This window comes from Lissotriton helveticus, chromosome 8, assembly GCF_964261635.1.
Source record: "Lissotriton helveticus chromosome 8, aLisHel1.1, whole genome shotgun sequence".
NCBI lineage: Eukaryota > Metazoa > Chordata > Amphibia > Caudata > Salamandridae > Lissotriton > Lissotriton helveticus.
The window spans coordinates 6,925,554-6,950,297 of NC_136069.1; the positions used below are offsets into that span (position 1 = coordinate 6,925,554).

General features: G+C 49.8%; 1 protein-coding gene across 5 annotated transcripts in view; it reads right to left on the reverse strand.

The window, feature by feature from the left end:
• The window catches only part of SPAG17 (sperm associated antigen 17), a 1,244,773-nt gene extending 1,221,123 nt beyond the window's left edge, over positions 1-23,650 (reverse strand). For all 5 annotated transcript variants that reach the window (XM_078656351.1, XM_078656349.1, XM_078656348.1 and 2 more), the window contains exon 1: positions 23,496-23,650. In XM_078656351.1, the coding sequence (XP_078512477.1) occupies positions 23,496-23,597 (102 nt within the window). In that variant the 5' untranslated portion in view covers positions 23,598-23,650. The remainder of the gene's footprint in view (positions 1-23,495) is intronic.
• Between the last annotated feature and the right edge of the window lie 1,094 nt (positions 23,651-24,744).

A 24,744-nucleotide genomic window follows, 5' to 3' on the forward strand; every position in this document is an offset into this window, starting at 1 on the left:
CATCACATTAGGTAAGGCCAACATTTCATTAAGCAGGAATGACAGTTCAATAATCATTTCACTGCAGGAGTAAAGGGTGTGATTCTCTAACCACCACAGCATATCGCAATAACCCTGTCAGGAAAGAAATGACGTTTCTTTACACAGCAGTAAACCTTTTAGGGAAGAGCAGGCAACCTCCCCATTATGCGGGACTTAACATTGCATCAGGAAGAACACTTCAGCAGATCAGAAATAACCATTTCCTTGCAGGAGTAAAAGGGGGTTGATTCCTGAACCAATACAGCAGATCCCTCCTAAACCATTCATTCGAGGAATAAGCATTTCCTTATTCAGCAGTCACATTTCATTATATAGCTGTAGACGCTCAGGGAACACTGCGTTTGACAGAAGTAAAACATTTCCTCAGGGAACCTCATGCAGTCCCAATCTTGTAGCTTATACCCCTCTGGGCCGACCTAGGGCAAGGGGGAGCAAACAGCTCCCCAACATGGGGTGATCTTTACTAAACTCAGGCCTCAAAAGTGTCCTACAGGACTCTAGCCCAGTCCCAGCCCAGTCCCAGTCCAAAAGGGGCCTTCTGTAAATAATTAGGGCCAAGAGGGCCCAGTTACCAGTTTTTCCCGGGGAGAGGCGCGGTCTCAGTCCCTCCGCCCCTTCACTCCGGGAGTTACCTTACTCTTCGGCCCTTACGGGCCCTTGCGGTGCTTTCTGGTGGGAGGGGCGGCTCTGGCCCTCTGGCAGGCCCCACGCGGCCTGCCGGTTGATTCCAGGCCCTTCGGGGGCCTGCGCTGGCCGGTGGGGGCTCTCGCTCTCTCACAGAGCCCTCCGGCGTCTCACCAGGCTGTTCCCGAGCCTTCCATGGCTTCCAAGCCCGGGAACCAATCGGGAGGAGGCTGGTGGAGGGGCCCGACCACAGCGGCCAATCAGGGAGCGGCTGCCGGGGGCGGGTGAACGGTAGCCAATGGCTGCACGGCTTTAGGCGGGGGCGCGGACAATGACGCGGCCGGGTGCCCCGTCACGTGGGAGGAGTGTCCAGACTTCGAGGCCTAACGCAGCCTACCGTAGCTAGGCGGCGGCCCTCTCCTGGCTCCGAGGGCCGCCGGGACGAAATCAATGGCAGCGGAGGTGACTGGGGCCCTGGCGCACCGGAGGACAGGGCCTCGCCTTACTCTTCTTCCGGGCCCCATGGCAACACGGCGGCAGTGTCGGCGCCTCCGCAGGGCAACGCCGGTGAGTGGGGCTCGTCAGTGTCTCCAGGGAGGCAGCGCTGCGGGGTACAGGCACAGCGCTAAGCAGTCAGCACGGACTGCGCTTCTCAGGGGGCCATTCCCATAAATAAGGCAGTTCTGGGACTAGCGCTTCTCTGGGGAACAACCCGAGAGCACTTGAGGGGCAGTTCAGCAGTTATGGCAATATCGCGGATGTATGACATTACAACGCAGGCTATTACAACGCCTGCCTTTACAACGCGGTTTTTACATCGCAAACCTTTACAACGCATAGTGCTTTTAGGCGCTGGATAGTGATTTATTTAATTTACTATTCCAACTCCAGTTCCCGTGGATAGTAGGGAAGGTGTTGGATAGTAAATTAAATATATTCCCTATCCTAGAGCGCCCCCCAGTGCAATGCGTTGTAATGGTTTGCGTTGTAATGACCGCGTTGTAATGGTAGTGCGTTGTAAAAGTTTCGTTGTAAGTGATGTTTACCCAATATCGCTGGTAACACAGCGCTCGGGGGAAAATACAGCGCTTTCTTGGCACAGCAGTTCTGGGCAGGAATCCAGCGCTTCTCCAGCACAGCAGGGGAGGGCTGAGAAGAAACACTGTTCAGTTCAATTAAGCAGTTAAACCCCCCACTGCAACAGGGCAGTACAGGGCAGCTGGGGGGGCACAGGTGAAGCCCAAGGCTGCAGAGTGGATCAAGCGCCCGTACCTGGTTGATCCCCAGTAGTCCTTGTTAGCAGTTAGATTTCTTCTTGGCGCTTGGTGGTTTTGGGCACCATTGTGGATAGTTCCTTGGTTCCTTGTTCCTTGAAGGGGGGTTGAGTTGAGGGCTGCTGAAAGGATTCCTCAGCAGGTCACTGTAGATGGTCCCTGGGTTCCCCTCCCGCTGGGCCAGATCAGTGGGCTAGTTCAGGGTTCCTCACTCAACTTGGAAGGCAGCACCTAAGCCCTGTCACTCCCAGTGGCATAGGCCCCTGACTAGGCTCTACCGCATAAATCTCCTGCGTGGGTCCCCCAGGTCAGTGATGCCCCAACTGACTGGAAAGTTTCCCTCCCTTTCATTTTATAGGCCCAGGTCAGGTGACCACCCTCTAAGGCGGCAAAACTAGGCTCCGCCCCTATTCTAGAAGGTGCTAGGAGCTTCCCTACTCTAACACACGGAGTATCTCAGATATCCAAACCCTGCTCACTTGTGCCCACTGAGTGTCTTGAATACCCAAGCCCTACTTACTGTGGCTCACTAAGTGTCTCGGACACCTGAGCCCTGCTCACTGTGACTCACTGAGTATATCAGATAGCCAGGCCCTGCTCACTATGACTCACTGAGTTTCTAGGATCTCTGAGCCCTGCTCACTGTGACTCACTGAGTATCTTGTATCCCCAAGCCCTACTAACAGAGTGTCTAGGATCCCAAGCCCTGCTCACCGATACTCACTGAGTGTCTTGAGTAACCGAGCCCTGCTCACAGGGTGAGTGCATTCACTGAAACAGGCCGGCATCTATGAATGATTTCAGATATTACAAATCGCGTCTCTCTCTGTTTTTGAGCTCGGTTTGTTTCAAGACAGGAGCCGGTTCTACAAGTTACAGGCGGGCCCTGGTCATATGAACATGGGAGGGCAGATGAGGACGTGCCAGAGAGGTTTCTGGGGTACAAGTGCATCCATTCTAGATGTCTGTCTGTCTACATAGGACATCAGCTTGAGCTCACAGCCCTGGGGGAGGATGGGCCTGGGAAACCGAAACCAAAATATTGTAAAAAGGATTGGGTGGGGCAGGAACGCAATGGACAAGCGTGGTGGATGAGTCGGAGGAGCAAATGGGACCACACAGGGGATGTTTGGGAGGGGCTAACAGCACATTAGACAAAGAGCTAAAAAACATATGCAGTGTCGCAGAGTGCTGAAAGAAAAAGGCAATTCGCTCAAACTTAACCATGGAAAGGCACAAGTAATCAAATCAAAATGATGATAACAAGAGGCTACGCTCCAGGAGAGAGACAAACACGATGGAACAAGGAAGGCTACCTTTCCCCAAGCAAATACCAGCCATTTGTATACTTTTAAGTTTCTACATAGTCCCGGACAGAATACCTAAACAGAACTTTAAATAATATTGTCTGTTTTTATTTTTAACAGGGCCGATCTGCCTTTGTTTACTTTATTTATAAGGAAGGGGTCAGTAAGATAGCTCTAGAATATGTTCAAGTGTTTTTTGCTTGTAATTACTATTTTAAATACGTATTAATAAGGGGAAAATAAGGGCTTTAGATAATTTTACAACTTTTGTACCCGATGGAACATTAAAATACTGGTCATGCCAATAAAAAAAATACAGACACTTGGCAATTCGAGTGACAACAAAGGCAACTGATGGAGTGGGACAAATTCACTGTATGGTTTTGGAATAGTCCACAATAGCATACACGTCAACATCTTGAAACAAGCAAGAGGGAGATTTTGATGATAAAAAGATTTTTTTTTTAAAACACATTGGGGGGACTTAATTTTTCCCATTGACATACACGGAAGCAAAAGCAATTTCAGGTGGGGGAGAGATAAAAATGAAGCCATTTTTCCTTAGAAAATCAGGAATCTCCTGTCTGAGGGGCCGATAACGATGTCTTTCGGAAAGACTCCGAACGGGATTCAGATTCTCCGAATCCTATCCGGAACCTATGTTTCCGACCAAATCGGATACATTTCCGAACAACCGATTACAATGCAAGGAAATCGTTCGGGCTGTCTAATTTGGTTTCGAGTGGCGTCCGGACAGCCTGAGTCATTCAGAGCTGAAATGAACAGCTCTATGGACATGGTTTCCGACCGAGCGATTTCGATGTCCGATTCTGATAGCCATTCCGAATCGGTATGAACAACACGAAACGGCTGTCGGAATCTGCCTTTGGGGGCATGTAGCAGGCCCCCGCCTTCACCTGTTGGAGGTACCCAATGTACCCCTTCTTTGCAACAATGCACAGTGGGGCAGGCACCATGAGGTGCCTGCCACAAGGTGCAAGGTTTACCCCATCCACCCCTTTTTTTAAGGGGAGTCTGTGTTCTCGTTAGGAACACAGGCTCCCATTGAAGTCAATGCGAGTCTGACCGAATGATGTTCGGAAGCATTGTAATCGGTCGGTCGGACGCGCAGAACCCCATTGAGTGGGAAACGATTCCTAAAACAATTAGGTAGGAAGAGTTTCCAACCAAAATCGTAATCAGTCCCTGAGTCTGGTCTTTTGGCATGTATGCATACAGTGCGCTGACTAGATTCAGACGAGTGACTCCCGATTTTTTAAGCCAAAAAAGGATTTATTATAGCTGTCTCTCACCCAAAATTGCCTCTTTCAATAGAAATCGATGGGAAAAATACATTCCCTCAATTTTTTTTCTCCAAAATCTCCCACTTCTCTGTTCTAAAATGTTCCAGTGTATGCAATAGGCTTTCGCCTACCTGACAGGTGAGATCTCAAAATAAATCTGCATATCTATATATATAAATACCAAAGTATGTCCGTTTGTCCTTTATGCATTACTACACCATTCAGCCGATCAGCATGAAACTTTGGGAAGTTGTTGAGTACATGTGAGAAGTTGGCCTGATGTGCAGTGCTCACTATTCTAGTGATCACTATATATCAGTCCAAACAACCCTTATTGATGATTGGTTGTAAGTCAACCTTATAGACCAGCTATCCTAGTAGCATGGATACGACTCTAGAGGGCGTGTTAAGCCAGCTGTTTTACCATCACATTACCCCTTGAACACCCAGTGAAAGGACACCACACAAGTTGTTATGAAAATAAACAGTGTATTTATTTATAACAAGACTACCCTGGCTCTTTATGAGACAGGGAGCTAAGCACACAACAAAACTCTTATAAAAATACTTTAAGTCGCACAATTTACACAAATGCCCGAGGGGCACGAAAAACCATATACTCTAAAAGTGGAATGCGAATTACTAGCAGGTAAGTAACAATTCTCAGAGGCTTTAGAAACGCTAGGCCTACAATACTGAACACTCAGGTTAGGAGCAGGAGGCCTAGGGACACCACGTGCAGAGTGGGAACTCTCACGCGTAAGGCGGGAAAAAGCCTATGGAAGCTAGAACTCACAAAGTTACTGTTCTCGGGCGAACCCGACTAGGTAGGTTGAAAACGACAGTGGATCTGGACCCTTGGATAGTGAGGCTATGCTGGGGCACCGAAATGCCGAAGTTACCTAGCCCAGGGGCTGCGGCTGCATAGGTCTGAAAAGACGTCGGGATTCCTCGTTGACGAACCAGGAGCCTGAAGAAGAAGTTGCTGGCAGGCGGCCAGTGAAGAAAAGTTCGAAGAGATCCAAGCCTGGATCAGGGAAGAAGAAACCTGAAAGCAGAGGGGACCAAGTCCTTGAATCACTAGCCAGTGATTAAGTGGGCACCAGGATGGCACCGGGCGAAGTCACCGCAGTCAGGTGAGTGGGCGCTGCTGGGCTCTGTAGTCTCACGGACCAGGAGGCGTTGTTGGCGACCAGGATGGAGGTACGAGCTGTCCCACGATGGATGATGCTCTCGACGTTGCTGGACCCAGGATTGGGGCAACAAGTCTTGGCAAATTCAAGCCCACGCGGTGGACCTAAAATGGCGGCTGGAGTGGACCAGGAGGGTCCGGGGTGCTCCTCTTTTGGAAGGGAGCAAGGGGCTGTCTGGAGCAACCAGACCAGCAGCAGTGATGTCGTCGGGCGTCGTCAGGAAGGCCACAAGCCAGCGGGCTAGTAGCCAAACAACGCGGTGAGCAGCAAAAAGCAGAAGGGCCCCACGCAGATCGTGGAGATGCTGGGAGGCTGGACTTCGGTGCTGGAGCTGCTCAGGGTCGGGGCTTCTCGGTCCCCAAAGCACTCACCAGAGGATCACTCGGCGGTCGTGCTGGAAAGAAGTCGTGCAGTCTTGAAGATGGCCGGTCCCTCGAGGTCTCGTCGCACCCACGGTTCTCAGCTTGGCTGTAGAGGTGGGTAGAGGTCAGAGGTGCCAGGGAAGCCGGTTCTCGTCGAGCTGGGCAGTCGGATTCCGGAGGAAGGACTTGCAGCAGACCGCAGTGTTCTTAAGATGGTGCCTGCGGATGCAGGGTGACTACTCCTTAGCCACAAGGGAGAATCTTGAAGAAAAAAATCTTGATGTCCTTTCGTAGAAAGTCGTGTCTTGATTCCAAAGATGATCTAATTTGGAAGGGGGCCTGCTCCTACCTTTATCTGGGAAAAGGGGGCTGGCACGCGACTAAGTCCTGCCCTATGGGTGGGACCAGGAGGGGGGTGGTTTCACCCCTCTCCTTTGGCGGGCTTTCCCTAGGCCAGGGGCTGGAGTGCCCCTGGAACTGGTTTCAGCCGGCCTATGCACAGTGAGCACCGGGTGCCACTTGCAGTCACCTTCCTCTGTAGCCCTGCCTACCTGGAATACACAAAACCCTGTCTGGGACGGTGCTGGCACCGCCCCTGGCAGGAAACCCTTTGTCCTTGCCTCCTGCTCTGGGAGGACTCCCAGCAGCAGGAGGGCAGACTTGTGTCTCGGTGGCAGCATCCATTTTGTGGATGCTAAGGCTCTGTCTGACTTTAACCGGGGTTACAGGTTACATACATGTCGTGTCCCTCTAGAAGGGTGGAATGCTAACCCCGTCGCCAGAATTGGCGAGGGGTTAGTATTCCAATTTGTATGACACCTTACTCGACATGTTTTGATAAAGCGATACCAGAGTTGGCATATAACCGCGAGGATTATAATGCACTTAAGAGTATATGGTATGCGATATCATGGAAACGGCTACGGGATGGATCCCGAAAGCCGCAGACAGGCTCAGCTCATGCCAGAGCACTATCTCACACGATTCCAAGCACTCTGCCTTCAGGATTGTCAAGGCCTGCCATAGGAGTGACTGATAGGAGATCTGTGTGTCCATGTTTAGGGTTAGATATAGGTATATTATATCTAAAGCAAAGGGTGATTACACCACCTTGCCCCAGCTGTCAAGCAGCCAGTTGTGTCAGATTTGGATGGCCAGCCAGGGGTGGCATAATACATGCTGCAGCCCCTGGTAGGCCCTGGGTACACCTATGCCCTGGGTACCTAAGGTACACTGTACAGGGACTGACAAGGTGACTCAGTATCCAATTAGATATGTACCTAAGGTACATGGAATCCATTTTACAGAGAGAGCAGTAGGCCTGGGGTCCTGAATAGCAGGGCCCCAGGTCAACTAAGTCAGAAAACCAGCAAAACACCAGGCAAAAAGTTGGGGGCAACCATAGTCAGGGATCTACCTTCCTACATACCCCCCCCCCAAACGAAAGGAGATAAGGCTATCCTTGCCAGGTAAGCCTATATTGCCTGAGTGGCCATATAAGGAAGTACCAGCACTGGCATGGTTACCCCCTATCTCATGGTCCACTAAGCAATCCCTCACCCTAAGGGTATCTGAGGGTCTCCACCATAGGGAATCTCTACCTGTGGTGTGTTTTGTCAAAGAAAAAGGCTGGTGCTGAAATGGAGTACTGAAGTGAGGCTCCACTAATTTTGGGCTCAGCTTCCTCCAATCATTTTCCACCATATAGGCCTTTCTTTCCAAGACTGAGTTGTTTTGGGCTCTCAGGGTCAACCTCTGGCTACCTACAGCTGGAGGTTGGGTCCCTCTGTTTGGCTTACTGGAGGGACAGGTCAGGTCTGGGGCCCTCAGGTCCCAAGTTTGGCTGTGCCCAACAGTGTCCATCTGTGGGAGGTCCCTAACTAAATTTAAGGGGGATCCCTCAGGAGTTGGTTTTATTTTCACTTGGCTAGGACTACTAGCTTCAGTGCCCTTAATCTGCTGATTGGGGATTTCTTTTGGACAGGGGGCCCTTTGGGGTCCAACACTGGCCTCCCTGACCTCTACAGCCCTGGGCTGACTGAGGCAGGGTAGAGAGGGGCAGGTTACCTGCTCCAGACTGGGTCCCACCTTGGAAGGGTCCACTGACATCAGAGGCTCTGCCAGGCTAGGCCTGACTACCTCTGGGGCAGTTCCTTCACAAGGGGTCAGATCAGTTCCCTGAGGAGGCTGATCCTTTCCTAAAGTCTGGTGGGAGGGAGATTTCATTACAAGACCGGAGGCTACATTATGCATTTATCCTTTAATAGCAACTCACACAGCCGCACTACATCACAGAGGATAAAGTTCTAGAGTCATAACAAAGGATGTATCTAGGAGATGATCTGCCTCTTTTAAAAGCGGCTCGCCAGCAGATAAGTCACTACTATTACTTGCTCCTTGTTTTTAAGCCTAGACTTGTATTTTGCTTTACTCTATATATCTATGTCGCTTTATTTGCATTGTATTGTATAACCCAGGTACCTTTATGCCTATTTGGACCTATTTTCAGCGTTTTAAAACTGTTTTTTCAGCGTTTTCTGGCATCCTCGCCATGTTCTTCCTTTAACTCTGTGCCTCGGCACAGATCTTAATGGTGGTGGGTGGCGCAGGCTTCCCCCCTCCCATCCCACCCTCCCTACTAATGGACTTCCAATTTATGGTTGTCCACCCCCCTTCTCCCCTATAAAACGCGCGACCGCGCTTCCCCTTTTACCGTCTTTCTTACTGCCCTTCCGCCGCCTTAAACGCGGATCTCCGCTTCATTCGGCAGAGGCTCGCCCGAGATTTTAATCCATTTCCTGACTTTCGGATTAGAGGAAAGCACGCTCGCGACACCCGCGTTGCGTGCCTTCCCTGCCAAGCTACTTTCCTTTCCCCCGGCGGCTGAGCTCGAGCACGACTGATTTAGCTTGTCAGTTGCTCTGCTTCAGCCGCCGGGGACCTACGACCACTGCGCTCGTCTCCCTGTCTCACCTGGGAATATTTCTAAACACGCTTTAAGCGTCCCTTCATTCCCCAATACTTCCCTTCTTTTCAACAATACCCTGCTGTTGCCTTAAACTTTGACTTCCCCATTATTTCGTTTTTGACTATGCTGTTCACCATAATTATACCCCTTTACCTGTAAATAATTACCTTCTAATTACCAAAAAAAAAAAAAAAAGGGGGAATAGCCTGAGGCTTCACCTGCAAAAAAAAAAAAAAAGAAACCAATTAAAAAAAAAAAAAAAAAAAAGAGGAGTAATAGGGGGAGCGATTATCTTACCTGTTAATAGTCTTTCATCACCACACCATGTCTGACGTGGATTCTGATGATGCCACTGCTAGCTCACCTGCCCCCATTGACGATTCGCTTAAAAAATTTCTGCAACAAGAAATTAAGTCTTGCATGATGTCCTCCCTCAGAGATGTCATGCTCTCTAAAAGACCAGGTGACCCCCAGGATCTCCCCTTACACGGTAAGAGACCCAAAAAGACCAAACATTGCGAAAGCACTACAGGCCCTAGCGCCTTTCAAAACATAGGAGGTCCTAGCACCTCACTTTGGATGGGAGGCCACCGCGCCCCACTTGAACCTGATGTCCCTCGGGACACTCCTTTGACCGGTGCCCATGGCGGCACAAATGTGTACGGTGTCCCTCGCGGCACACTTTGGAATAGTGCTATTCAAACAAATTCAAATGTTGGTCTTGACTCCTCTCCCTCCTCCTTGGATGACAACTCCTCCAAAGACCCCTCAGACGAGTTCGTCTTTGACCTGGATGAGGTCCAACATGATCTCAACTCCCATTTCGATCCGGAACCTACTCCAAAGAATATTATTCTAAACCCTATTGGGGAGGAAATGTTTTCCCCCCTAAACATTTCTCACCCCAACAGCTCTAAATGCTTCCCGCAGGATCATGTTTCCAAATTTGTGGCACGCTGGTTGAGAAACCTTCTGGATAGAAACACCAGAAACACAATGAGGTCTGAATCCCCCAGACCTACCATTGATGACAGAGTCTGCCAAACTCCAAACCTAGACCCTAGCCTCATTAAATTCCTATTTAAATTAGGACGTGACCCCAGAAAAGGCTTGGAGAGGGCCCTCAAGGGCTGCCAAGACCGACTCCTGGACGTCCTGGGACCCTTGGTTAGAATCCTAGATATGGCGGAGCAGTCCCACCTCTCCTCTACCCCCTTGAACGTCGACCTCGTTCGAGGCTGGAGCCAAAGGGCTATCGTCCTCCTTGGCAACGCCAACTCTGGTTTGAACATTGAGAGGAGGAGATCTATCCTGAACAAAATCAACCCCAAATTAGGTGACATGGCGGAGAAAGAACCCTCCCAGAACCCCAAAGGCCTCCTTTTCGGAGAGGACATAATCAAAGAAATTGGCAAATATGTAAACACCTTTACTGCCCTTGATAGAGCCCAGAACAACCTGAGACGGGTCTTCAACACCAACCTTTTTGGCCAGGCCGGCAGAAGGGGTCGCTCTTCCGGCCGAGGCAACCAACGACCCTACTCATCCTTCAGAGGAACAGGAAGGGGCTTCTACCCCCCTAGACAACCCTTCTTCCCCCAAAGAGGAAGAGGCCCGAGAAACCGTGGCTCAAGAGGCCGAGGCGCTCCCAACACCTCCAACTCTACAAGTAAGTACTACTCCTCCTTCTTCTATCCCCATAGTAGGGGGCAGGCTAAAACAGTTTTATCATGTTTGGGATTCAATTACCCAAGACCCATGGGTTTTAGAAACCGTCAGGGGCTTCAAGATAGACTTCTTACAGATTCCCCTCCAGTCACACCTACCCCACCCCTTTGTCCTCTCAGAAGATCAAGAAAAGATCGTGGAGGAAGAAATCGCTTCCATGCTCAAAAAAGACGCAATAGTGGAGGTTCCTTGGTCCGATGCAAGGTTCATAAGCACTCTGTTTCTCGTTCAAAAAAAGGACAAGGGTTGGAGACCCGTAATAAACCTTCGAGAAGTCAACAAATTCCTAGTTTATCGCCATTTCAAAATGGAGGGTATCCACCTCCTGAGGGATCTCCTTCTGGAAGGGGACTGGATGGCCAAGTTAGACCTGAAGGACGCTTACTTCACGATTCCCATGTACAAGGAACATCAACCCTTCCTTCAATTTGCTTGGAAGGAACATCTCTACCAATTCCAAGCTCTTCCCTTCGGCCTCTCTTCTGCCCCTTGGTGCTTTACCAAGATCATGAAGTGTGTCGTTACAATTCTAAGAGAAAGGGGTATCCGCCTCATCATTTACTTGGACGATATTCTTATCATGTCCCAATCCCGTTCAGATCTCCTAAGAGACCTAGAAACCTCCATGAACCTGATAGAGAGCCTTGGGTTCATCATCAACAGAGACAAGTCCATGCTCTCTCCCTGCAGGACTATAGAATTCCTCGGCTTCACTCTAGACACCACGAAATGTCTCCTCCTTCTTCCGGCCAAGAAGATTGCCAAGATCCGGAAGGAGATCAGATCTGTTCTGAAACAAGAGTCTTTAACTCTCCGCGAACTAGCCAGACTTCTTGGGCTCCTCTCCTCGTCCATCCAGGCCATTTTTCCCGGCCCTCTGAACTACCGCGCACTTCAGAGAATAAAAAGGAAAGCCCTCAATTCAGGTCTGTGGTATGGGGACCTTGTCTCTCTAGATCCGGATGCGAGAACAGAGCTTTTTTGGTGGCTAGAGAACTTAGATGCCTGGAACGGCAAAGCTATCTTTGGCTCATCCCCGGATTTTGTCCTAGAATCAGACGCCAGTCTTCATGGCTGGGGTGCTCGCTTTGGAGACCAGGACACCGGTGGGGTTTGGACCCTATCGGAATCCTCCCAACACATACATTTTCTGGAGTTGATGGCTGGTTTATACGCTCTTATGAGCTTCAAACACTCCATCCAAGGGAGGTCCGTTGTTCTGAAAATGGACAACGTCTCCGCTGTGGCCTATATCAATCGCCTTGGAGGGACGAGATCTGCGGATCTCTCCAACCTTGCCAGGAGACTTTGGATGTTCTGTCTGGAACACAAAATCTCCCTCAGGGCGGAATATCTCCCCGGGAAATCGAACATTTCAGCAGACTGGAATTCGAGATTCCTTATAGACTTCTCGGACTGGAAACTCGACGTGAACGTCTTCAATTCCCTCTCCCTCTTTTGGGGTCCCATAGACGTGGATCTATTCGCCAGCAGGCTCACCTTCCAACTTCCCAACTACTTCAGTTGGATGCCAGACCCGGGCGCTCTTGCTGTGAACGCGTTTCTCCAACCCTGGTCCCACTTCCTGGGTTATGCCTTTCCTCCTTTCGCCATGATTCAGAGGGTCCTTCAGAAGGTCAGATCGGAACAATGCTCCCTAATCCTGATAACTCCCTTTTGGCCGTCCCAAGCCTGGTTCCCAACAGCCCTGGAACTAGCATGCGACATTCCCTTTCTCATCCCAGCCTCTCCAGGCCTGGTCTCAAACGCAGACGGGGAAGATCACCGTCTTATTCTCGAGGGGAATTTGAACCTTCTTGCCTGGAAAGTGTCAGGCAATCTAACGAGCTGTCTGGACTTTCGTCGACAGCTCTCTCTCTCCTCGGAGAATCTTGGGCACCTGGGACACACCTTAGATACAACAGCATTTGGAAGAAATGGTTTCATTGGTGCCTGGAAAGGAGTCTGGATCCCGTGGAGACTCCTGTCGTGAATATCGTTAATTTTCTGGTCGAACAATTTGACAGAGGCCTTTCCTATCGCTCTATTAACTGCTTCAGATCCGCAATCTCCGCTGGTCACGCTCCTATCAACGGTAAATCGGTAGGTAAAAATCCTATCATTTGTAGGGTCCTCAAGAGTATAAGACTAAGGAGACCCCCTAGGCCTAAATACCAGACCCTTTGGGATGTCAAGTGCATTTTAGACCTTTTTTGTTCCTGGCCAGATAACTCTTCCCTTAATAGAAAGTTTCTCTCCTTTAAGCTTGCTACACTCTTGTGCTTAATTTCCTGTAGGAGGGTTTCTGACATCAGAAGTTTAGACATTTCTAATAGATGTTATGATATGTTTGGTGTCAAGTTCGAATTACTTAGAAGAACCAAAACGATGTCAGATTTTATCTTCTATCCTCGTTTTGACACCTTACCTAAACTTTGTGTGGTTGCTTGCATGAAAGAATATGACGCTAGGATGTCTCTCCTGCGCCCCAATGGCGCAAATCAACTCTTAGTTTCCTTTGTGAAACCTTTCAAACCTGTCTCTTCCACCTCCATTGCTAGATGGGTTAAGTCTACCATGAAGCTCGCTGGTGTTGACCTCTCTAAGTTCCAAGCTCATTCTGTCAGAGGAGCTATGGCCAGTAAGTCCTTCTGGTCAGGTGGTAAGTTGGATGATATTCTGAAAGCTGCTGACTGGTCAAATGCTAATACCTTTGCTCGTCATTACTGTAAGCCTATCGAGCATATGTCTGAGGTGGTCCTTCGGGGCTACGAACATGCATAATGTAGCCTCCGGTCTTGTAATGAAATTGCGATTCTCCTATTAACATGACCAGAGAATCTGGATTTCATTAAAGACACGGAGGCTGACATTATCCCTCCCTCCTCCCTTTCACAACTTGAGGGGTGTCAACTTATTACATCTACATCTTTGATGTATTGTATTTGTGCATGATTTTATGAATTGCTTCAAATGGTTTTAATCTTTGTTATGACCATGTGCTGAATTTACTCTTCAGGCTCTTGGTTCTTACTCATTTCTTTCTTTCAGGCAACTCCGTTTAACCGGCTGGCCTTTGACTTGCTGAAGTTCCTTCCTTGATGTTTCATCTCACGAAGTTGTTTCCCGTTACCGGATCTCTCAGTTCCTTTTGAAGTTCTTCCTGCTGCGATTCTTTTAAAAGAGGCAGATCATCTCCTAGATACATCCTTTGTTATGACTCTAGAACTTTATCCTTTGTGATGTAGTGCGGCTGTGTGAGTTGCTATTAAAGGATAAATGCATAATGTCAGCCTCCGTGTCTTTAATGAAATCCAGATTCTCTGGTCATGTTAATAGGAGAATCGCAATTTCTCTTCCTCCTCAATGCTCTCTGTCTGAGTGGAGTGATCCATAGTTTCAGGCTTCACAAAACTATCATCTGTCTGAGTTTGAGCTGTGGCCATCACAACCCTCCCAACCTTTTCAGGAGGGGGCTCAGTTTGGGTGTGGGCTGTGACCATCACAGCCTTGACAACCTGTTCTGGGAAGGAAGTTGTCTGAGATTGGGCTGTGACTGGCACAGCCCTCCTGACCTGTTCAGGGAGGGCATCTTGGACTGGGGCTGTGGCTATCACTGCCCCACTAACCTTACCATGGAAGTTTACCATTTTAGAATGGGTTTCTTGCTCTACTTCAGCCCAGGCTGAGAGCTCTAAATCATTCCCCAGTAGGCAATCTACAGGCACGTTTGGTGACACTGCCACTCTCTTGTGGCCAGTGACACCTCCCCAGCTGAGATTGACCACTGCCATGGGATGATCTCTCTGTACTCCATCAATATTGGTCACCTGGTATGTGGCACCAGGTAAAAGTTGCCTTGAGGGGACTAGGCTCTCAGTCACCATAGTGATGCTAGCCCCTGTATCTCTATAGGCCTCAACTTGTATACCATTGATGAGGGGCTCCTGTCTGTACTTGCCCAAAGTGTTGGGACAAGTAGTGAAGTTGGCAAACCCCATGCCAGTCTCACAGACAAGAGTATCTAAGTTTGAGGACCTGGTTAGGCCAGAGTCCCCAGGAACTCCCAAAGTAAATGCACCCAAATTCTTGGGGGCACTCCCACCACCTGGGGGATTACTACTAGTAGTAACAGGAGGTTTGGGAATGTTACTTGGGGGTATGTTCTCCTTATTGTTATTCTTTGGGCAACTGCTGTCAGTTTTCAAATGACCCACCTGTTTACAGGGATAACAATAAGGTTTCTTTTGGTTATTAGAAGGATTCTGGGACCCACCCCCCTCAGAGGATTTTTGGGGCCCTGATGTGGTTTGATCTGGAGATTTATTCCCACCCTTCTCTTGAGGCTTGGTTGATTCCTTTTTCTGGTCAGCACCTTGGTTCTTGGGCCTAATCCTGGTTCTGACCCATTTGTCTGCCCTCTTACCCAATTCTTGTGGAGAGATCAGATCAGAGTCTACCAGGTGCTGGTGTAATAACTGGTTCTGACAATTATTTAAGACTTGCTCTCTCATAATAAGATTATATAATCCTGTGAAGTCAGTAACCTTGCTACTCAGTAGCCAGCCTTCCAAAGCCTTAGTGGCACAATCAACAAAGTCAGACCAGTCCTGAGACTGAGTTTTCTGGGTGTCTCTGAACAGCAACCTGTACTGCTCAGTGGTTAAGCCAAACCCATCAACCAGTGCATTTTTCAGGACCTGGTAATCATTAGCATCCTCCACTCTTGTAGTGAGGAGCTTATCTCTACCTTTACCATCAAAGGAGAGCCACAGTATAGCTGCCCACTGACTCTGGGGAATGCACTGCACAGTGCAGGCCCTCTCCAGAGCAGCCATCCATTTCTGGATGTCATCCCCTTGCTTAAAGGGGGGCACTATCTTTGTCAGGTGTTTAGTATCTAAACCCTTCTCTTTTTCTCTTGGGAGATTGCTGCCACCAGTGGGAGCTAACCCACTCATCTGCTGCTCTCTAGCCAAGGCAAGCTTCTCTTTGGCCAGGGCAATTTCTTCCCTTTCAATCCTCAGAGTAGCCCGTCTCATCCTAGCTTCATGCTCCATTCTCTGAGGGGAAGTCAATCTCCTCTGGGGAGAGTTCCTTCTCCTCTGAGAAGAGGCATTAGAGTGCAGAGATCTATTGGAGTCCCTAGAAAGAGATCTATCTCTCCTAACTCCAAGGTTAGGCCTACTTAGGGTCAGTACTGGGGGTCCCCCAGATCCTAGCCCAAGCAAGTCTAAGTTGGCCCTAGTTAGCCTTCTGACTACCTCAAGACCTTTGTCTACCTCATCCCCAGAGAGTTCCTCAGGATCCTCCTCCCCAACTGCATTTACAGTGTTGTGGAGGTCTGGATCACCAAGGTGCCCCTCTAAGGCTGGCATATTCCCCTCTCCCTGAGATGCTCTACTAACATCATAGGTCTCTAAGAGATCCAACAGGAAGGGAGTGGTGGGGTTAGCCCCCTGTTTCAATTTCCTGGAGGTACACAAGTGTCTCAACTCCTGGAAACTGAGAGCTGCATATCTTGAGCTGACCTGTGGAGGGTCAATCACCACCAGAGGGGTCCCTGAGGACTCTCCCTGGGTAGACATGCTTTTCTAGTGAGGTGTAAGTGGTGCACTTACCTACACTATATGTTTACCTACTGATCCCTTGCTAGAGTTGTAGTTTAGGGTGTGCTAGGCCCTAGGAGCTACAACAGCTGGTTCAGTAGAACTCAGAGTATTCTAAGCTAAGTTATATGTACCTTTAGTACTTATGTGATCTTTCACAAGATATTCTTAGGATATGTGTGGTAAAACAACAGCAAGCTCAAATCCCAACAATGTGAGAAGTTGGCCTGATGTGCAGTGCTCACTATTCTAGTGATCACTATATATAAGTCCAAACAACCCTTATTGATGATTGGTTGTAAGTCAACCTTATAGACCAGCTATCCTAGTAGCATGGATACGAGCAGTCTAAGGCTAAGACTCTAGAGGGCGTGTTAAGCCAGCTGTTTTACCATCACATTACCCCTTGAACACCCAGTGAAAGGACACCACACAAGTTGTTATGAAAATAAACAGTGTATTTATTTATAACAAGACTACCCTGGCTCTTTATGAGACAGGGAGCTAAGCACACAACAAAACTCTTATAAAAATACTTTAAGTCGCACAATTTACACAAATGCCCGAGGGGCACGAAAAACCATATACTCTAAAAGTGGAATGCGAATTACTAGCAGGTAAGTAACAATTCTCAGAGGCTTTAGAAACGCTAGGCCTACAATACTCAACACTCAGGTTAGGAGCAGGAGGCCTAGGGACACCACGTGCAGAGTGGGAACTCTCACGCGTAAGGCGGGAAAAAGCCTATGGAAGCTAGAACTCACAAAGTTACTGTTCTCGGGCGAACCCGACTAGGTAGGTCGAAAACGACAGTGGATCTGGACCCTTGGATAGTGAGGCTATGCTGGGGCACCGAAATGCCGAAGTTACCTAGCCCAGGGGCTGCGGCTGCATAGGTCTGAAAAGACGTCGGGATTCCTCGTTGACGAACCAGGAGCCTGAAGAAGAAGTTGCTGGCAGGCGGCCAGTGAAGAAAAGTTCGAAGAGATCCAAGCCTGGATCAGGGAAGAAGAAACCTGAAAGCAGAGGGGACCAAGTCCTTGAATCACTAGCCAGTGATTAAGTGGGCACCAGGATGGCACCGGACGAAGTCACCGCAGTCAGGTGAGTGGGCGCTGCTGGGCTCTGTAGTCTCACGGACCAGGAGGCGTTGTTGGCGACCAGGATGGAGGTACGAGCTGTCCCACGATGGATGATGCTCTCGACGTCGCTGGACCCAGGATTGGGGCAACAAGTCTTGGCAAATTCAAGCCCACGCGGTGGACCTAAAATGGCGGCTGGAGTGGACCAGGAGGGTCCGGGGTGCTCCTCTTTTGGAAGGGAGCAAGGGCCAGTCTGGAGCAACCAGACCAGCAGCAGTGATGTCGTCGGGCGTCGTCAGGAAGGCCACAAGCCAGCGGGCTAGTAGCCAAACAACGCGGTGAGCAGCAAAAAGCAGAAGGGCCCCACGCAGATCGTGGAGATGCTGGGAGGCTGGACTTCGGTGCTGGAGCTGCTCAGGGTCGGGGCTTCTCGGTCCCCAAAGCACTCACCAGAGGATCCCTCGGCGGTCGTGCTGGAAAGAAGTCGTGCAGTCTTGAAGATGGCCGGTCCCTCGAGGTCTCGTCGCACCCACGGTTCTCAGCTTGGCTGTAGAGGTGGGTAGAGGTCAGAGGTGCCAGGGAAGCCGGTTCTCGTCGAGCTGGGCAGTCGGATTCCGGAGGAAGGACTTGCAGCAGACCGCAGTGTTCTTAAGATGGTGCCTGCGGATGCAGGGTGACTACTCCTTAGCCACAAGGGAGAATCTTGATGTCCTTTCGTAGAAAGTCGTGTCTTGATTCCAAAGATGATCTAATTTGGAAGGGGGCCTGCTCCTACCTTTATCTGGGAAAAGGGGGCTGGCACGCGACTAAGTCCTGCCCTATGGGTGGGACCAGGAGGGGGGTGGTTACACCCCTCTCCTTTGGCGGGCTTTCCCCAGGCCAGGGGCTGGAGTGCCCCTGTGTAGGAGAGTAGGGTCTGCAATCCTATGATCACCCAGATTTTTGCTTTTTGCTGCACTGGTTTACGACTTTCCCTGGCTGTGGGCCTGCTAATCAGACCCACAGCCTAGCTGTTCTCTCTATCCAAATTGTACTCAGGTACTGAATTGGCACTGGGCCCTCTCCAAGTCCCTGTACCCAGGGCTGAGGTGCAACCAGAAGTCTCCCAGGGGCTGAAGCATGTATTATGCCACCCCTGGATTGACTAACTAAAACTGACACAACTGGCTGCACGACAGCTGGGGCAAGGTGGTGTACTCACCCTTTGCTTTAGATATAGTATACCTATATCTAACCCTAAAATGGACACACAGATCTCCTATCAGTCACTCCTATGGCAGGCCTTAACAATCCTGAAGGCAGAGTGCTTGGAATCGTGTGAGATGGTGCTCTGGCATGAGCTGAGCCTGTCTGCGGCTTTCGGGACCCATCCCTTAGCCGTTTCCATGATATCGCATACCATATACTCTTAAGTGCATTATAATCCTCGCGGTTAAATGCCAACTCTGGTATCGCTTTATCAAAACATGTCGAGTAAGGTGTCATACGAATTGGAATACTAACCCCTCGCCAATTCTGGCGACGGGGTTAGCATTCCACCCTTCTAGAGGGACACGACATGCATGTAACCTATAACCCGGTTAAAAGTCAGACAGAGCCTTAGCATCCACAAAATGGATGCTGCCACCGAGACACAAGTCTGCCCTCCTGCTGCTGGGAGTCCTCCCAGAGCAGGAGATAAGGACAAAGGGTTTCCTGCCAGGGGCGGTGCCAGCACCGTCCCAGACAGGGTTTTGTGTATTGTAGGTAGGCAGGGCTTTAGAGGAAGGTGACTGCAAGTGGCACCCCGGTGCTCACTGTGCATAGGCCGGCTGAAACCAGTTCCAGGGGCACTCCAGCCCCTGGCCTGGGGAAAGCCCGCCAAGGAAGTGGGTGTAACCACCCCCCTCCTGGTCCCACCCATAGGGCAGGACCTAGTCGCGTGCCAGCCCCCTTTTCCCAGATAAAGGTAGAGACTGGCCCCCTTCCAAATCAGATCATCTTTGAATCCTGAAACTACTTTCCACGAAAGGAACTCAAGACTTCTTCCTAAGATTTCTCCCTTGTGACTAAGGAGTAGTCACCCTGCATCCGCAGGCACCATCTTAAGAACACTGCGGTCTGCTGCAAGTCTCTCCTCCGGATCAAGACTGCCCAGCTCGACGAGAACCGGCTTCCCTGGCACCTCTGACCTCTACCTGCATCATCAGTCACGCTGAGATTCGTGGGTGTGACGAGACCTCGAGGGACCGGCCATCTTCAAGACTGCACGACTTCTTTCCAGCAAGCCCGCCGAGTAATTTCCTGGTGAGTGCTTTGGGGTCCGAGAAGCCCCGACCCTGAGCAGCTCCAGCACCGAAGTGCAGCCTCCCAGCATCTCCACGATCTGCGTGGGGCCCTTCTGCTTTTTGCTGCTCACCGCGTTGTTTGGCTACTAGCCCGCTGGCTTGTGGCCTTCTGAACGACGCCCGACGACATTTCTGCTGCTGGTCTGGTTGCTCCAGGCTGGCCCTTGCTCCCTTCCAAAAGAGGAGCACCCCGGACCCTCCTGGTCCACTCAAGACGCCATTTTGAGTCCACCGCGTGGGCTTGAATTAGCCAAGGCTTGTTGCCCAATCCTGGGTAACTTCGACGCCGACAGCTTCATCCATCGTGGGACAGCTCGCCTCTCCATCCTGGTCGCCGACAACGCCTCCTGGTCCGTGAGATCTGCAGAGCCAGCGTCGCCCACTCACCTAGTCGAGGTGACTTCGCCCGGTGCCATCCTGGTGCCCACTTAATCACTGGCTAGTGATTCAAGAACTTGGTCCCCTCTGCTTTCAGGTTCCTTCTTCCTCGATCCAGGCTTGGATCCAACGAACTTTCCTTCACTGGTCGCCTGCCAGCAACTTCCTTCTTCCAGGCTCCTGGTCCGGCAACGAGATCCCCGACGTCTTTTCAGACCTATGCAGCTGCAGCCCCTGAGCTAGGTAACTTCGGCACTTCGGTGTCCCAGCATAGCCTCACTATCCTAGGGTCAGGATCCACTGTCGTTTTCTTCCTACCAGGTCGGGTTCGCCCGTGAACACTAACTTTGCCTTTACTAGCCTCCATAGACTTTGTCCCGCATCCCGCGTGAGAGTGCACACTCTGCACCCGAGTCCCCTAGGTCTCCTAGAAGTAATCTAACGATTCCCTAGTTAAGTCCTAGCGATTCCAAAGCCTATTAGTACTGTACTTACCTGCTAGTAATTTCGCATTCCACTTTTTAAGTATATGGTTTTTCGTGCCCCTCGGGCATTTGTGTATAACGTGCTAACTTAAGTATTTTCGTAAGAGTTTTGTTGTGTGCCTAGCACCCTGTCCTCATAAAGAGTACAGGGTTGTTGTGATTCTAATAAATACACTGTTTATTTTCATAACACTTGTGTGGTGTCCTTTCACTGGGTGTTCAAGGGGTAATGTGATGGTAAAACAGCTGGCTTAACACGCCCTCTAGAGTCTTAGCCTTAGACTGCTCGTATCCATACTACTAGGATAGCTGGTCTATAAGGTTGACTTACAACCAATCATCAATAAGGGTTGTTTGGACTGATATATAGTGATCACTAGAATAGTGAACACTGCACATCAGGCCAACTTCTCACACCCTGGAACTGGTTTCAGCCGGCCTATGCACAGTGAGCACCGGGGTGCCACTTGCAGTCACCTTCCTCTGTAGCCCTGCCTACCTGGAATACACAAAACCCTGTCTGGGACGGTGCTGGCACCGCCCCTGGCAGGAAACCCTTTGTCCTTGCCTCCTGCTCTGGGAGGACTCCCAGCAGCAGGAGGGCAGACTTGTGTCTCGGTGGCAGCATCCATTTTGTGGATGCTAAGGCTCTGTCTGACTTTAACCGGGGTTACAGTTTACATACATGTCGTGTCCCTCTAGAAGGGTGGAATGCTAACCCCGTCGCCAGAATTGGCGAGGGGTTAGTATTCCAATTCGTATGACACCTTACTCGACATGTTTTGATAAAGCGATACCAGAGTTGGCATATAACCGCGAGGATTATAATGCACTTAAGAGTATATGGTATGCGATATCATGGAAACGGCTAAGGGATGGATCCCGAAAGCCGCAGACAGGCTCAGCTCATGCCAGAGCACTATCTCACACGATTCCAAGCACTCTGCCTTCAGGATTGTCAAGGCCTGCCATAGGAGTGACTGATAGGAGATCTGTGTGTCCATTTTTAGGGTTAGATATAGGTATACTATATCTAAAGCAAAGGGTGATTACACCACCTTGCCCCAGCTGTCAAGCAGCCAGTTGTGTCAGATTTGGATGGCCAGCCAGGGGTGGCATAATACATGCTGCAGCCCCTGGTAGGCCCTGGGTACACCTATGCCCTGGGTACCTAAGGTACACTGTACAGGGACTGACAAGGTGACTCAGTATCCAATTAGATATGTACCTAAGGTACATGGAATCCATTTTACAGAGAGAGCAGTAGGCCTGGGGTCCTGAATAGCAGGGCCCCAGGTCAACTAAGTCAGAAAACCAGCAAAACACCAGGCAAAAAGTTGGGGGCAACCATAGTCAGGGATCTACCTTCCTACAGTACACTCCTGTGAAGGTTTCTGTCAACAACAAAAAATAATTAAATATCGCCCCCCCGGCCACTCAGGGCCTTCACAATCTTTCCAATACTGAACGTTTACACTTTCCGGTGCGACTCGCTTTTGCACTGACCATCAACAAAGCACAAGGATAATCGCTGCAAGTGTGTGGACTAGATTTGGAGAATCCGTGCTTCTCACATGGACAACTGTATGTGGCCAGCTCACGCGTCGGAAAACCTTCTGATTTATTCGTCTACGCACCAGACGGAAAAACAAAAAATACTGTGTATCCACAAGCACTCGAATAAAAAAACAGAATTAAAACAACACTTTGAAATGTTTTCAATATTAAAATGAATAAGTTTCAATAAGAATGACACAATGTAAATAGAATGTTATCATAACAGGTTTCCTTAAATTTTCTTTCTTCTGAGATCGCAGCAACGCGCGACGGGTAAGCTAGTTTCACAATAAAATATCCTATTGCGTGACCTGCAAACCGCGCCCACCCTCTCCAACTTCAGGAAAGGACTCTAGACCTGGCTCTTAGACAGGGGTATAAGTCGCGATTGATTGACACTTGTTGCCGCACAGTGTAAGGTCATTCACAAAGGTTGTCTGGTCACCTTTCTGTAGCTAATTGCTATATTTGGGAGTTAAGCTTATATTCATGAGGTGCAACTAATGCCCAGTGTTAACGCGTTTAAGAATTACAAAAAATAAAGTAATGCCATCATACCATGCTATATTTGGGAGTTAAACTTGATGAGGTACACCTAATGTCCAGTGTTAACACGTTCAAAAATTACAAAAAATAAATACCATCACAAAATGTGTCATTTAACCGCATGCGTGCGGAATTCCGCTCGCACGCTGACTTTTGCGGATTCGCATGTTACGTGACGAGCTGGGCTCGTCATGAGCGTGCGAGGAGGCTACCTCATGACGAGCCCAGCTCGTCATGAGCGTGGAAGGGGTTAATTTGTCTTTTCTTGCCGCATAATTTACATAATACTGCTGCATAATTTGACCCTCTCCTGCCGCATAATTCCATGGTTCAGTTGGTAGCACTGGGAGTGGGAGCCCTAGTCCTATCTCTGTGTCCATGGCCACTTGCCGTAGGAGTGGGAGCCTTAGTCCTATCTCTGTGTCCATGGCCTCTTGCCAGAGGAGTGGGAGCCCTAGTCCTATCTCTGTGTCCATGGCCTCTTGCTAGAGGAGTGGGAGCCCTAGTCCTATCTCTGTGTCCATGGCCTCTTGCTAGAGGAGTGGGAGCCCTAGTCCTATCTCTGTGTCCATGGCCTCTTGCCAGAGGAGTGGGAGCCTTAGTCCTATCTCTGTGTCCATGGCCTCTTGCCATAGGAGTGGGAGTAGTCCTTTCTCTATGTTTAGCGGCGCCTCCCTCCCGGCTCGGCCTCCCCCCTCGCTCCCCTTACCTCGTCCAGCGGGTCGGCGAGCAGGGCGGCCTCCCAGTTCCGGGAGCTGCGCGCGGGGGGCACCGCAGAGGAGCGCCCGCTCTTCGGCCTCTTGGGAGCCATGGTCGGAGCTCTGGGAAGCGCACGCCGGGCTCAGCAACAGTGTCCACTGCCGGCGCGACGCCGTATCCAAGGCAACGCGCCATGGCAACCGAGGCACGGCTCTCGGCCAGTCCTTCCGCTCTAGGATCCCATTTCTATTGGGTGTCGTTCCTGTCCATCAAGGCTCTGATCCCGCCTTTGATCTCACCCACCAACCCCATGACTCCATCTCTTCACCATCGGTTGTGTACATCGCCTGTATGTCTTACGAGTTATCTCATTGGTCGTCCTGTCACTCCATCAGCTGTCGATCCCGCCTCCACGGCGTGCAGAGAACAGATAGAGCTAGAGCGCTAACCCTGCGCCTTGCTGCTGGACGAGACAGTTCAAGGCGCCTTTGCTTTGTCAGGTCACATATTCTTGTCTGTCCTGCTGGTAGTGCTGCCAACTTTGCTGGAAAAAAATTCTCGCCAAAATAATTACTTTAATTCAGGTGCATGAATAGAGGTGGAAGACATTTTAGTTAGGTATTGAACTACCTGCTGCTTTAAGCCTGAGACTGCTGTTACTAATATTTTTTCTATCTTTACCATGCTTATTGCCTAATGTAATTTTGTATCCCATGCAATGATTATCATGCACCCTATGTAACTATCATCATGCATATTATGGTCCTTTTCCATTGTAAAGTGCTCTAACACCGTTGGGAGGTATCCGCACTACACATAAATAAATAAATAACAGGGCACAAGTCCTAAAAAAAAAGAAGTGAGGGGACTAATCTAGTTAGGCAGTAGGCAAGTGACATCATGGTGCGTGACATCACAGTGTGACATCACAGGAAGGGACATCTCAACCATGACCTCATATGAAGTGACATCAGATCTTAACACTTCACACGTTTGGCATGTCTGTAGCAAGTACATTTGAGCATGTTATGCGATTTAACAAATGAGATTTTGCATCTTGGTTGTGCCAAAAAAGTGACGCAAACCCGACGCAAAATGTGGATATCGATTTATACATTGAGGGCTTCAGTTACAACTTGTTGGCACAGGGCAGTCCATTCTGCCTGCTCCGACACACAAATTGGTGTCCAGCACCAATGCAGACACCCTTGCACCATGGTGCAGGGGTGTCTGCGTCGTTGGCACGATTGTTTTTGTGC